The sequence below is a fragment of the Coffea eugenioides genome, chromosome 10 (assembly GCF_003713205.1).
Source record: "Coffea eugenioides isolate CCC68of chromosome 10, Ceug_1.0, whole genome shotgun sequence".
In the NCBI taxonomy this organism is placed as follows: Eukaryota; Viridiplantae; Streptophyta; class Magnoliopsida; order Gentianales; family Rubiaceae; genus Coffea; species Coffea eugenioides.
In genome coordinates, this window is record NC_040044.1 from 1,879,598 (window position 1) to 1,891,620 (window position 12,023).

The following is a 12,023-nucleotide window of genomic DNA, read 5'->3' on the forward strand; positions in this document are numbered from 1 at the left end:
TCCTCTCAATAAGTTTTCAGAGTTTCCTTTAAACCAAAAAAAAAAAAATTGAGGATTTGAAAAATGTAAACATGGTAATTAAAATCAATATTCTTGTAAAAAAAAAAAAGAAAATCAATATTGTTATCATCAGCTTCATTGCCTTGTGATTAAGTGTAAAATTTGGGAACAAAACCGGTGCATTACAAGAAAATAATCCAACATTTTCGTAGTGGCCCTTCTAAAAAATTCAGACGGGTGCGTAATACACCCGTTTGGTCCGGTGGTGATTCAGTCTCTACCTGTCACCCATAGGTTCAGTTGAGCCTTCCCTTAGATAGATTAGGATAGAGTTTGATATAGATAAAAATAGCGACAAATGACAAAAAAAAAAAAAGTATTTGCTTCTTGGATGTTCATATATCGGTTTGCGATATCATTTTTTTTTTTGTCAGCAACGATACATTTGTATAACTTACTCTATCCTAATCTAGGGGGGAGGGGGAGCCTAAGGAGACTATAGTAGAGGGTTAGTGGGTATACGAATCCAACTAGATCAAAAAAATGTTATGACATTATTTTTAAATTTTTTTTATTGTAGGTAAAATTTGAATTCTTACCTACCGTCCAAAGAGGGACTTAAGTTCCTCTCTTGTGGCTACCGAGCCATTGGCCAGCGGGGGTTTGCAATATCATTGGGTACGCAACGCATGAGCCATCATGAGTATGCAATGGGGAAGGTCATCCATTGCCGACCGTGCGAAAAAAAATGAATGGCTTTTCTTGATTCCAGAGTCAGTCCAGACAATTTCCATGTGGATAATTTCCGGATACTGCGCATGTTTCACACTTGCTGCTCTCCAAACCACACACTCCACTCAAACCAACCAAGACGATGCACGTGTCTGCCTTTTTCTTTCGTCCTTTTTTCACTTTTTTGTTTTCTTTTTAGGGAAGAAAAAGAATGAGTGTATAATTACACTTGCTTCCCTCCTAGTTTCGGATTCTAGAATTTTCTCGTCACTTCTTTAAACTATTGTTCTGATTTAATCAAGTTTACGCTCCCTATCGAATTTGGTTAAGCATGATGATCGTTATTGATCGTGTATTATACATTATTATAATTAAATAAATGTCACATAAGAGAAATTTACATTTAAAATTTAAATTCATTTCTTTGTTGTAATGTGACCAAACGTCATTATGTCATCATATTTTCTTACAATGAGAACATCCCTTAGTCATTGCTTTTCAAACAAGCAATTAATAAATTGGTTATGTGTAAAATCTTTGCTATACTAATAGATAAATTAGGGGTGTGTCTGGATATTATAATTATTTAAAATATTACTTTACTTGCATTGTAAATATATTTTTTAATTTTTTTAATTTTATAGAAATAATATCACAGAAAAAAAGGAAATAGAACCGTTACAGTAATTATATCATATAGTCTTCTATTTAAACACAGTTAATATGTATACACACAAATTTGAATGCATAAAATATCTACAAAATCAAAATTTAGACTCTCAATTTTTTTTTATACATATAACATACATTTAATCCCGCTGCTGATGCTGATGCTGATGCTGATGCATGCCTGTAGAAAAGTCCTATCCGAGGTATAATCCACAAACAAGCAGCCTACTCATCATTCATTCTATGTAGAGATACGAAGACCCTTTTTGCCTTTACATGTGACGTTAAGTCGGTTGTAAGAAAATTAGATGACATCCTACCACATGTCATAAGGTACTAATTTGCAAATTGTAGTAAGCAATTAGGTCAGCATAATAAGTGTATTACCACCAATACACAATACTAAGTATTGTCATTTTCTTTTCCTTCTAGCATACTATTGTAGTAAATACAGCAATACTTAATAGGATTTTCCGCAATATTTCCTCGCACGATAATATTACAATAATAAATGAATAACCGTCCCCGTTTTCCCCCTCTATAAGAAGGCCGGTTTGGCGTTGGGAAAAAAGCATTAGCGTTCCAAGAAAGCAAGAGACAAAACAGACCAAGTAGAAATCTTTTTGTGGGTTTTCTGTGATTCCAAGAGTGGAGTAAACAATGGCAGCAGAAGAGGGACAAGTGATCGGTTGCCACAGCGTTGATCAATGGAATGAGCATTTCACCAAGGGCGTTGAATCCAAGAAGCTGGTATGCTATATTACTATAAGCTTAGGGGCTTCTTGATTATATGCCTTTTTTTTTTGGGAAATTGTCGCCCTTAATAGTTTGGATGCTGTGGTCGAATTTAAGAGATGGGATTCTCGAACTTCAGTAATCGTACCTCAAAATTTTCGTGCTTTTATAGTATTAGGTTTACTCTGGTTGGATGCATACCTGTAATAGGAATTTTGGAAAATTACTGATTAAGCGTTTGTTATTCTATTCTGTACTAATCGTCTTTTTTTTTTTTGTTCTTTTGGTGTTAATTCCTTAAATTTTGGTTGTTGATTCTTTCTCTCGATTGTTGTTTTTCTTCGTTTGGTTTTTTATTTTTGAAGATGGTAAGTTTTGCTAGGTGCATATTTTGTTGTGTAAAGATGTGAGCTTGCCCCAAAGATTTTTTCTTTTTTCTTTGCGGGAGGGGGTGGTGTGGGGTTGGTGGAGTTGATGTAGTAGTTTTTTGGCTTTGGGTCGAGTTACTTGCTCATAGTATGCTATATGCAGAGATGTCTCTGCGTTGTTTCCTTCTGTAGTTGTGGTTTAAGTTTAATGATTTGCAAAATCCTGGCTTAAATCCAATCATTTGCGAAATCCTGGCTTATGATGCTTCAGACCAGGTTTGTTTGTTAGCATGAAATGAATTTTGAAAGCTAAGTGATTTAACCAAAATATTACTGTTAACTTAGCTTAGTAGTACGTGTCTTTTCCTTTGTCTTGTGTTTCTTGTGCTCTGATTTGGTTCTCCACTTACTGACCTTCATATCTAGTAAAAATGCGTCTGTTCCCGGGAGATAGAATACTTTCTCATACGACAACAGCAAATTAACAGAGGTGGGATCGGTCATACCTATGGAGTATAATTTTTCATGCCCGAGGGAGGAATGAGACTGGTTCTTATGGATGCTTTTAATGATTTTAACCTGAAGCAATTGTGTTAACTTGAGGTTCTTGACTACTCTTCTAAATTCTACATGTTTTGTGTGCATGAAAAGTTTAAACCTGTATTCTTCTCGAGCTAGCAGGATACTGCAGTTTGCCGTTGTTATAGATGCCTGTTTTTGGTTGATGCTTTGCTTTGGTAAAAGTCTACGTTGTATCAGCTATATTGAGTGTCTTCCATGTGTTTTACCGATTACTGCATCTTTTATGCATTAATCTTCTGGCACTACTTCAAGGTTCTAATATGTACCATGACTTGATCCTTTTTATAGGTTGTGGTGGATTTTACAGCTTCATGGTGTGGACCTTGCCGTTTCATTGCTCCAATTCTAGCAGAGTTTGCCAAGAAGCTTCCCCATGTCATCTTTCTCAAAGTAGATGTGGATGAACTGAAGGTGGATTTCTCTTTCTAATTGCGTGTTATCGTACTAATATTTTTTTAAATATAAACAGCTTAGCATACTGAGTGGATTAGCGATTTTTCTCTTTTTCTTTAGTGGATTTCTTGGCTGAATTTTTAATTGCATGTGCAGACTGTTGCTGAGAAATATGAAGTGGAGGCAATGCCGACGTTCATCTTCTTCAGGGATGGAAACATTGTGGAGAAATTTGTCGGTGCAAAGAAAGATGAACTTCTGCAAGTTATTACCAAGCATGCTACTGCTGCTGATACTGCTACTCCTGCTGCTGCTGCTACTGCTACTACTGCTTCTGTTTCAGTTTGATTCACCATGGAAACAAACTTTTTAATAAGGAACTTTATCCGTCAGTGATTGTCGTAGCAAGGATGTTATAAATTTCTAGATGTAGTGGATGTGATTGTGTGTTTACTTTTCCATGGTTTTCATCCAGTGTCTGCTAGATTTTACTTTTCTATAAATAATCAAATTCCTCGTTTATCTAGTTAACTACTCTCCTTAATCCTTATTCTCATCAGCTTTTGTCCCTCTGATGCGAACTTCCTCGAGAGGTCATTGTGTTCTAACTGGTAACTCTTATGCATAGTTCTCCGACATAGTCTAGAGAAAAATTGCCCTACCAAGTAATTTGCACCCTTCACTCTGGATTCTGGAACCCCCGAGCTACAAAATGTAAATAGTTGGCTGGGAATGGCCGTGGGCAGACGATGAATGGAGCTCACCTTTGAAGGCCTCAATTACAATCAAACCAAACGCCTCAAATGAAGAGGGAAAGGGGATCATCCTTGGTCTTGGCCATAAGATAATAAAGAGAATTAAAGCTCATAACAGCCTTGCACAACAAAAAAGTTGGCTAAGATAATAAAGAGAATTAAAGCTCATAACAGCCTTGCACAACAAAAAAGTGCCAACTATCGGCACAAAGGGTCCTCTTAACCGTTTCCCGATGAATTGGACAGATCAGCTACTAAAATCAGTATACGACATTTTCTGGATTACTTCATTTTCTTGAGGCTAGGAATATTGTTGTAACACTGAAAATCTTCAGATGACTTAAATTTGAGGAAGGAGATCTTAAACGACTATCAACTAGGCTCAAAACTGCTGGAGAATAGTTACACTTGGAACTGATGGCTTATTTGAACAAGTTATCGCTCGTTCCTGCCTACCCTCCAAAATTAATGAACTCTCCAAAACTATGGACAATTGGGATACAGTGAACTTCGGAGCAACTGAAGGCCATGGTTCAAGACTGTCATCAATTTGTCAATCCGGAAAGTCAAAACTCTTCCTTATCCACCTTCAGCAGCACTGCTTCTTTCCTCCCTTCGTTCCTGTTCTACGTGAATAATCTTCATTATACTGCTATCCATATTCTTTACATTCTACCACCACTCACCCCATAATGGAATCTGAAAATTTGGAAACTGAGGTTGAACAAATTGCTTCAACAGATAATCTCTTCAACTGATTTGGGCACGGATCAGACCCAAAGAAATTGTCAGAGACCGTGGCCCTGCAATTTTCTTGCCCAAGGCACATCTGCAAGATTGCAACTACATCAGTATAAATATCTCACTGGCAAATTTGGTTTGAAGTATGTGAGAATATGTTAAACATATAGTGAAAAAGAGGAGTCTTGTATGAGTGCCTTTTCTATAACTGCATGCGAATTTTTTGCATGGCAAGTTCCTAGCTGATAGGCACCACATGTTCCTGAAGGAGTCCCGAAACTTGCAAACTTGATGCCTGAAATAGTCTGTCCTGCTGCACACTCCAGGTGAATTTTGGCCTGGCGAAGCATTTCACTCTCTCCATTGCTGTCAATATGCCAATTTACTATGGTGGGGCGGTGCTCTTGCGCACTAGCACAAACACTTGTAGTTGCTCTCTTCACTAGAGATATTTTTGATGCATCTCCACCTATTTCTTCAAAAAGCACCAGCAAATTCTGGGATGGCTTCAACCAGGACCTGGGCACATGGTACCTGATAGACAAGTTCAAAGGTGAAGAGAAACATTTACTACATCCTATTCTGAAGTTAAACTAACCTTATTTTCAAGGAGTACCTAAAGATAAAAGGATAGGAATGACAGAATATTACCAATGCTGTGTTGGTTGACCGCAGCCCAGTTGACATTTTGAAACTCGGAATGTTCCAGAATATTGGCAAGTGCCACAGTTACCATTTGCATTAGTTATCCAATATCTTCCAATACTTTGCCCATTGATCCATACTTGACCCTTACCCATGCTTTTCATGTCCAAGGCCAAGGGCTCATTCCCCATTGGAGCATCAAAGTAAGCCTGCAAGTGTCAGATGAGCTTCAAGTTCCTCCAGTCAGCACCTATTGAACATTTCATAGTCTGTGATTTATTAATATTTTACCTTGTACCATTTTAGAGGCTGCTGACCATTGACCACCAATGACCCAGGTATCCATTCAACAGAGGAGACCCCATTTGGAGAGACTAAATTCATTAACTCTCCTTTCAAGCCAACCTATGTAAGATAAAGGGATTTTAGGACACATTGACAAGAATATACAAAAACGACCTACTCTGTCGCAATTACCTTGTAGGTCCATTTTTGCCACGATAATTCTTTGTGACCTTGGTCAAGACCATGCAGCACCACTGGCCCCAGAATTCCTATGTTCCAATTCTCAAAATGTATGCCGTTGTTCTTCAAAGTAATGCAACAATGCCATCATTATTTATCATAGATAAGTCTACTTGTTTATGAAAGCAGAGAAGTTGAGTTCTATTGACTTTCCTTTGGTTTTGAAGAACACCAGGACCATGGAGCTCAATTAGTCAATCATGACTTCTTGATAAGTCTTAGACCAAGTTACAATATGAAGCAAACTGATTGAGAAACTACTTACTGGTAGTCCGACAGCTATACTCAGCAGGGCAATCCTATTCGTTCCAGCTAGAAGGTTTACAGGTCCATTGAATCTAACACTAATACTCTGATGTGTACCGTAAGCTGATCCTGTATAATGGAGTGAAGTGCAGAAGGTTTCAGCTAAGATCTACTGTTAAAGAACATGAGTCCTGGTTAAGAGTAACCTGGACATATTACCTGATAGCTTCCCATTTATAAAGACATGTACTGCATGACCTCTTGACTGCACAAAGAGAGTTGGGTTTTGTCGTCCCCGAAAAAATGACTCTGATGGACTGATGTCAATGCTGGATTGCAAGAAGAAAAGTATTATTAAGTTGGACCCATTGGAGATGGGGATCCAAAAGATTACCATTCATAATGACTTGAAAACCTCAAAAATGTCTTGAAAGACTACACTTGTACTTAATGATGAACATGCATTAGCAACTATCATGTTTTTACCATCCTCTTTTCATATCAATGAAATTGTAATTCCATACAAGGAGTACTTCCCGAAGTTTTGCTTAATAGTTGAAATCACGAAGCAGCATATGAGATGGAGAATTAAAGTTTGGGGAGGTAGTTTTAAAGGTGATCAAGATTATATTTACCTGGTCATGTACCACAAATAATCAGTGTTATCTCTTGTGATATTCAGCTGCTCCAGAAGTCCAACAGCTGTCAAAGTTGAACCGTCTTCCAGAGAAGATATGTCTTCACCATAGGTCTCCCAGGAGTGTGGTTGAGTGTTCGTTGGTGACATTTGTATATGTGAAGTTTGAGTTGCAACCTTCATGGCCATAAATTGATCTATTTTAGTAAAACTAAAGCACCATTCAGCCAGCTCAAAAAGGGGAGTCAGAAAGTAATTAGTTTGATTATGTCTTCTCTGGTGGGTTTAGATGGACAGAACTTTAAACCAAACACATTTTGGTACATATGTTAATTTGATGATTGCTTTAGGCTGATTTTAAAGTAAACTCCACTCACTTTTGCAGTGTTAAAGATAACGTTTTTGCAGTCAGGAAGGATGCTGATGGACCAAGGAGGAAGATTGTAGTGCATATTGTTGAATGTCACCCTCACAGCAGAATTGCTGTCATAGTTTGAGAGAAAGGCAGCACAGCCTCCCTTGGCAGAAGAGTATACATGGGCCTGAAAGAACAAGTTAGAGAAAAACAATAATAAGATCTAAGTTAACATATTTTGCATATTACTATTTAAATGAGAAATAAAAGGTACATTTAAGGGATGACCTCTTGAGAGCTTCCCAAAGTAGTAATAGCAGGATCTGAAGAAACCAGAGCTGGTTCACACATTTTAATAGCCGTATGAAGCTCCTTCAAGTGGCCATACTTGGGTTGCCTTAGCAGACCTGAAGAGTTGCTTAAAGGTTCAACTAAAAAGACAAATACCATAGATAATATCTTCAAAAGTAATAGAGATACGAAAAAAAGATACAAAATTACTGCTAATCATTCATCGTCCTTGACATTTTTGGTGGGTCAAGTATTTCTTGTTAAAAATATGCATCCTGCATAAGTTTGAATTTCTTATATAACAATATTGCATTAGATTTGCCACTTACCATATTCATCAATTGGAGCATCATAGTCATAACTGGTTGTAACGAAAAGACCAGCAGCAGTGCGCCCATAGTTTGTCCCTCCGTGGAACTGTCACAAAAAGGGTGAATGACTTAATTTGGATTGATAGAAGAACCTTAAAACGCTACATAAGCTTATTAGTCAAGCTGTAAACTTTGTAAGATTCGAAATATATTCAAGTTTATCCATGATAAAATCGCTTACCATGTAATAGTTAACAAATGAGCCACCCCTTTGTATGAAACGAACAACTGCAAATGCCAGATCCTGGACTGGGCGGTGACTTATTGTCCCACCAAATTGCGTGAACCTTTCTCAATTAGAGAAAAAAGAAGAAACCATAAATCAATGAACTGAACAACAGGACATACTTTTTATCATGAACAAATTACAATGGATCTGATTCCTTAAGTAACAATTACCAGCCACTCCAAGCCTCAGTCCACATTGTGGGCTTATATGGTTTATTGGGCAAAAATGTGTCGCAATAAAAACCATTGCATGCATTTATCTGTGCATGGATAAAAGTGAGTTAAAAAGGAAGAAACGGTGGCCTATAGCATCTGTGCACTTGAAGCAGTACTTACAATTGGATCAGGCGCATCATCTTGTTTGCACATGACCCATGGAACCCCAGTATCTAATCCAATCGCCATTCCTGCAGCCCACTTTAAGTATGCCGAACCAGCTGCTCCAAGTCTTTTTTCTGTTGTTCCATACTCGTTCTCAATCTATACAAATGAGAGTCAAAGTAGAAAAGCAATGCTATGAGCCTGAATGCTGTAAATGATATCTGACCATTTTCTTCTCCAGCTTTTGCATTTGCCAAGTACAGACTCCACACATGAATAGAACATTCGGACATCATGTCACATGACCTACATGATATTTACCTGAGATAGGATTATGGGACCGCCCTGAGATTCAAACAGGCCCTCACTCTTCATCATCCCAACAATATTCTGGCTGAACTTCTGCATTGCCACCTTTACCCCAAGAAAAACAAAGTGAGTGTCAATGAGTACCCATAATTTAGTAGTTGATAACTTTCCTGTCATTTTCCATTCACAGGTTCTAATTAGAATCACCTTCCCATTTAAGTGCAGAAAAACACCGATATATTATAAAATTTCTCAGTTACGTGGAATTAAAAAATTAGTAAACATCAAATTGTCATGAAGCTTTATAGAGTGGAGATAAAAAATAAAGAATGGTTTAGCTGATAAAACCTTGAAGGGCTCATTATCTGTTCTGAAGCTGATTCCAGGAACATATTTCAACCAAACAGGAAATCCTCTGAATTAAGAGCATCAGAAAAGTCAGGAGCTCATGAAGTTCAATTAGTTTCAAGAAGAAAATATTGGACAAAAAACACTAAAATGAAGCTTTAACATGAAAAAAAAATAGTTAATTATAATGAAGCAAGAAGCATCAACAAAATCAAGGTTTTCGAAAAAAAGGATAGAATGGAAAGATAAAGGGCTCATCAATTACCCAAAGTTCCACTCTGCACAAACATAAGGTCCAATGCGTAAATGAACATAGAGTCCAACTTTTTGCACCGTCTTTAGAAAGCGTACAAGATCATATCTTCCCTCAAAATTATACTAAATAAGATTCAAAGGCAAAAAATTGTTAAAGCATTAGAAAGGTCCTCGACTCTTGTCCAAAAATGCAAAAGAATAGAAGTGCAAAAGGAGATCTAGGAGACTCACATTTCCCTGGGTAGGCTCATGGATATTCCAGAAAACATAGGTGTCAATAACATCCAAGCCAGCATTTTTAGCCTTGATTACAAGATCTTCCCACATCTGCAAACAACCCATATCATCATACTTCACAAAGATTAACATTGTCCATTTAAAATCACAAGAAAGCGACAAACTTTAACACAGCATCCACAAATAAAAAATCAAGAATAGTATGGAAAGTACATCAGGGGTACTTCTTGGATAATGTATCGAGCCAGAGAGAAGAATTCTCCTATGCCCATTGATGATAATTGCCCTCTTATCATAAGTGACACTGCACTGGATTAGCTGAGCGCCCATTAACAACGCAATGCTGAAGAAGAAAATGACCAATTTGGAAACTGAGTCGGTTTCCATTGTAACTTTGCTCTCAAGAAGTCTATCCTTGTTGCTTGTTTGTCTTCTAAAAACTCATACATATAAGGAGGGAAGTTTGAAAGAGAGAGAGGGTGGAAGAAGAAACTGTGGAAGTCCAGGAGAACACTTGTGATCTACCCGTATCAAATATCAATGCCACTCTTCAGAAGCCAGAGTGTCCAACTATTAACAGCGAGTACCACTTCTTTTACTCCTGTAGGAGTATATAACTTGAATTCTTCATCCTCATTTTTTCCTTATTCATAATTACAGTACGAATTACTAGTACGTCAGCAATTCAACAATCATTTTGAGTTTAGATCAGTGGCTGAAAAAAAAAAAAAAAGATTGTGGTTTGAATTAGCAGTATGCATAGATAATGATGCAGTAAAACTTGCTTAAATGCCAGGGGTTGTTTCGTCATAAACAGAAACACGGGCTGGAAATCAAATATTTAATTGGGGATTATGAATCTTGAGCTTAAAATATTATCAATTCAAGTGTTTGAATGCTAGTAAAGAATGAGAAGAGGAAGATTTGAATTGGAAGAAAGTCAGAAATCCCGTCCTTATGATTCACCATGGTGTTATTGCTTTGAACTCCGCGCTAACTTTTATCCTTGTGGGACATTTATGTTGTGGACTGAAAGCTTAAAAAAAAAAAAAAAACCAAAATTTGAGGGCCACTCCTCAAGCTTTCTTTTTTTTTTTGAAGGAAAAAGAAACTTTCTGTACATTCATATCACGAAAAGCAGCATTTACAATGCAAGGTGGAAAGTTGCCGTCCTCATGCTTTCAAAAGCAGTAATCTACTGTACTTTGTCTACAACCCTGATTTTTTATTACATGAATGATCACATTCTTAAAATGTGATCTTGGTTGGAAGCATTCTTTGGGCATTGTTGATAAAAACTTGGATTATTACTTGTTTAAGTAAGGCCATACTGCATATTAAGGCAGACAAAAGAAACAAACTACTTCTTTGACAAAATTTCCAATTGTTGTATATTTTAGTGTTTCAACTAGAAATTTTTATTTAATTGATAAGATGGTCACTTGTAACTTACAGGCATTTAAGAATACCTAATGTAGAAGTGGAACATTTTTTGCTCATTTAACTAATAACTATATGTATAATAGAGTAATGCTTGAACCTCTAATAATATAGATCAATAATATCACTCACTTACTAAGATCTTCCTTTTGCTCACTCTTTTTCTTTTTGCGGAGGATTAGATTGGGGTGGTAAAGTGAAAATGATTGTAAGTGAAAGATTCTAAATTTAACACTGCTCACTTAAAGAGGAAAAAAAAAAAGAAGGCTATATAGAGCAACAAGAAAGTAAACTAGGATTAGGATACCATGCACACAAACTAGCAAGAGAAATTAGAAAAAGAATTTTGCTACCTTTTAGATTTTTGTGCTAAAAGAAAAAGGTTTGAGATTTTTGGGCTTTTTTTTTGGGCGAAGGAAGATAGTTTTCAGGAACATAATTAATAGGCCTAATCCTAAGACAACGGGCCTATGCTCGATTAGCGTGAATCACCGGACATTGGACTGCTGTTTTAGAGCAAAAATTGGATCTCGATCTTGTTGTTTTTGAATCAACTTGACGATCAATTAATAAACCTCGTTACCTCTTTCTAGGTAAACTTCCGTTCCATGGTTGCCTGCTCAAGCGTGTTTGGATAGGAGATTATTTGAAATATTAATTGAAATAATTACCGTAATACTTTTTGTGATGTGATGTATGTAAGATAAAAAAATAAAAAAATTTATTAAAAATTATATTTGTGATGTAAACAAGTAATTTTTAATCATTATTTGACTATCCAAACACACCAGTATTAATCGTTCATCTCAATCTCGTCCTCTCTATAATTAAGTCTGGATT

The 12,023-nt window shown here is 36.7% G+C and overlaps 2 protein-coding genes across 2 annotated transcripts; one reads left to right on the forward strand and one right to left on the reverse strand.

Annotated features, from left to right (window-relative positions):
* The first annotated feature begins 1,954 nt into the window (after positions 1-1,954).
* On the forward strand, positions 1,955-4,005 carry LOC113749894 (thioredoxin H-type-like). Its single transcript, XM_027293769.1, has 3 exons — positions 1,955-2,151; positions 3,375-3,497; positions 3,636-4,005. Exons 1-3 carry the CDS (start codon positions 2,062-2,064, stop codon positions 3,825-3,827), a joined length of 405 nt encoding a protein of 134 aa, XP_027149570.1. The 5' UTR covers positions 1,955-2,061; the 3' UTR covers positions 3,828-4,005.
* LOC113749893 (beta-galactosidase 3-like) lies at positions 3,823-10,337 on the reverse strand. The gene is made up of 19 exons (XM_027293768.1): positions 9,957-10,337; positions 9,738-9,833; positions 9,517-9,629; positions 9,252-9,318; positions 8,916-9,008; positions 8,610-8,753; positions 8,445-8,533; positions 8,227-8,332; positions 8,004-8,091; positions 7,672-7,790; positions 7,406-7,570; positions 7,027-7,205; positions 6,611-6,720; positions 6,411-6,520; positions 6,098-6,208; positions 5,912-6,025; positions 5,627-5,829; positions 5,173-5,509; positions 3,823-5,063 (listed from the first exon to the last, which is right to left on the reverse strand). Exons 1-19 carry the CDS (start codon positions 10,128-10,130, stop codon positions 4,917-4,919), a joined length of 2,565 nt encoding a protein of 854 aa, XP_027149569.1. The 5' UTR covers positions 10,131-10,337; the 3' UTR covers positions 3,823-4,916.
* Between the last annotated feature and the right edge of the window lie 1,686 nt (positions 10,338-12,023).

Coding starts and splice junctions, on each gene's coding strand:
- LOC113749894 (XM_027293769.1), top strand. CDS start 2,062: ATGGCAGCAGAAGAGGGACAAGTGATCGGTTGCCACAGCGTTGATCAA. Junction 2,152..3,374: donor GCGTTGAATCCAAGAAGCTG/GTATGCTATATT, acceptor TCCTTTTTATAG/GTTGTGGTGGATTTTACAGC. Junction 3,498..3,635: donor TAGATGTGGATGAACTGAAG/GTGGATTTCTCT, acceptor TTGCATGTGCAG/ACTGTTGCTGAGAAATATGA.
- LOC113749893 (XM_027293768.1), bottom strand. CDS start 10,130: ATGGAAACCGACTCAGTTTCCAAATTGGTCATTTTCTTCTTCAGCATT. Junction 5,830..5,911: donor AGCCTCTAAAATGGTACAAG/GTAAAATATTAA, acceptor TGACACTTGCAG/GCTTACTTTGATGCTCCAAT. Junction 5,510..5,626: donor GGTCAACCAACACAGCATTG/GTAATATTCTGT, acceptor CTTGTCTATCAG/GTACCATGTGCCCAGGTCCT.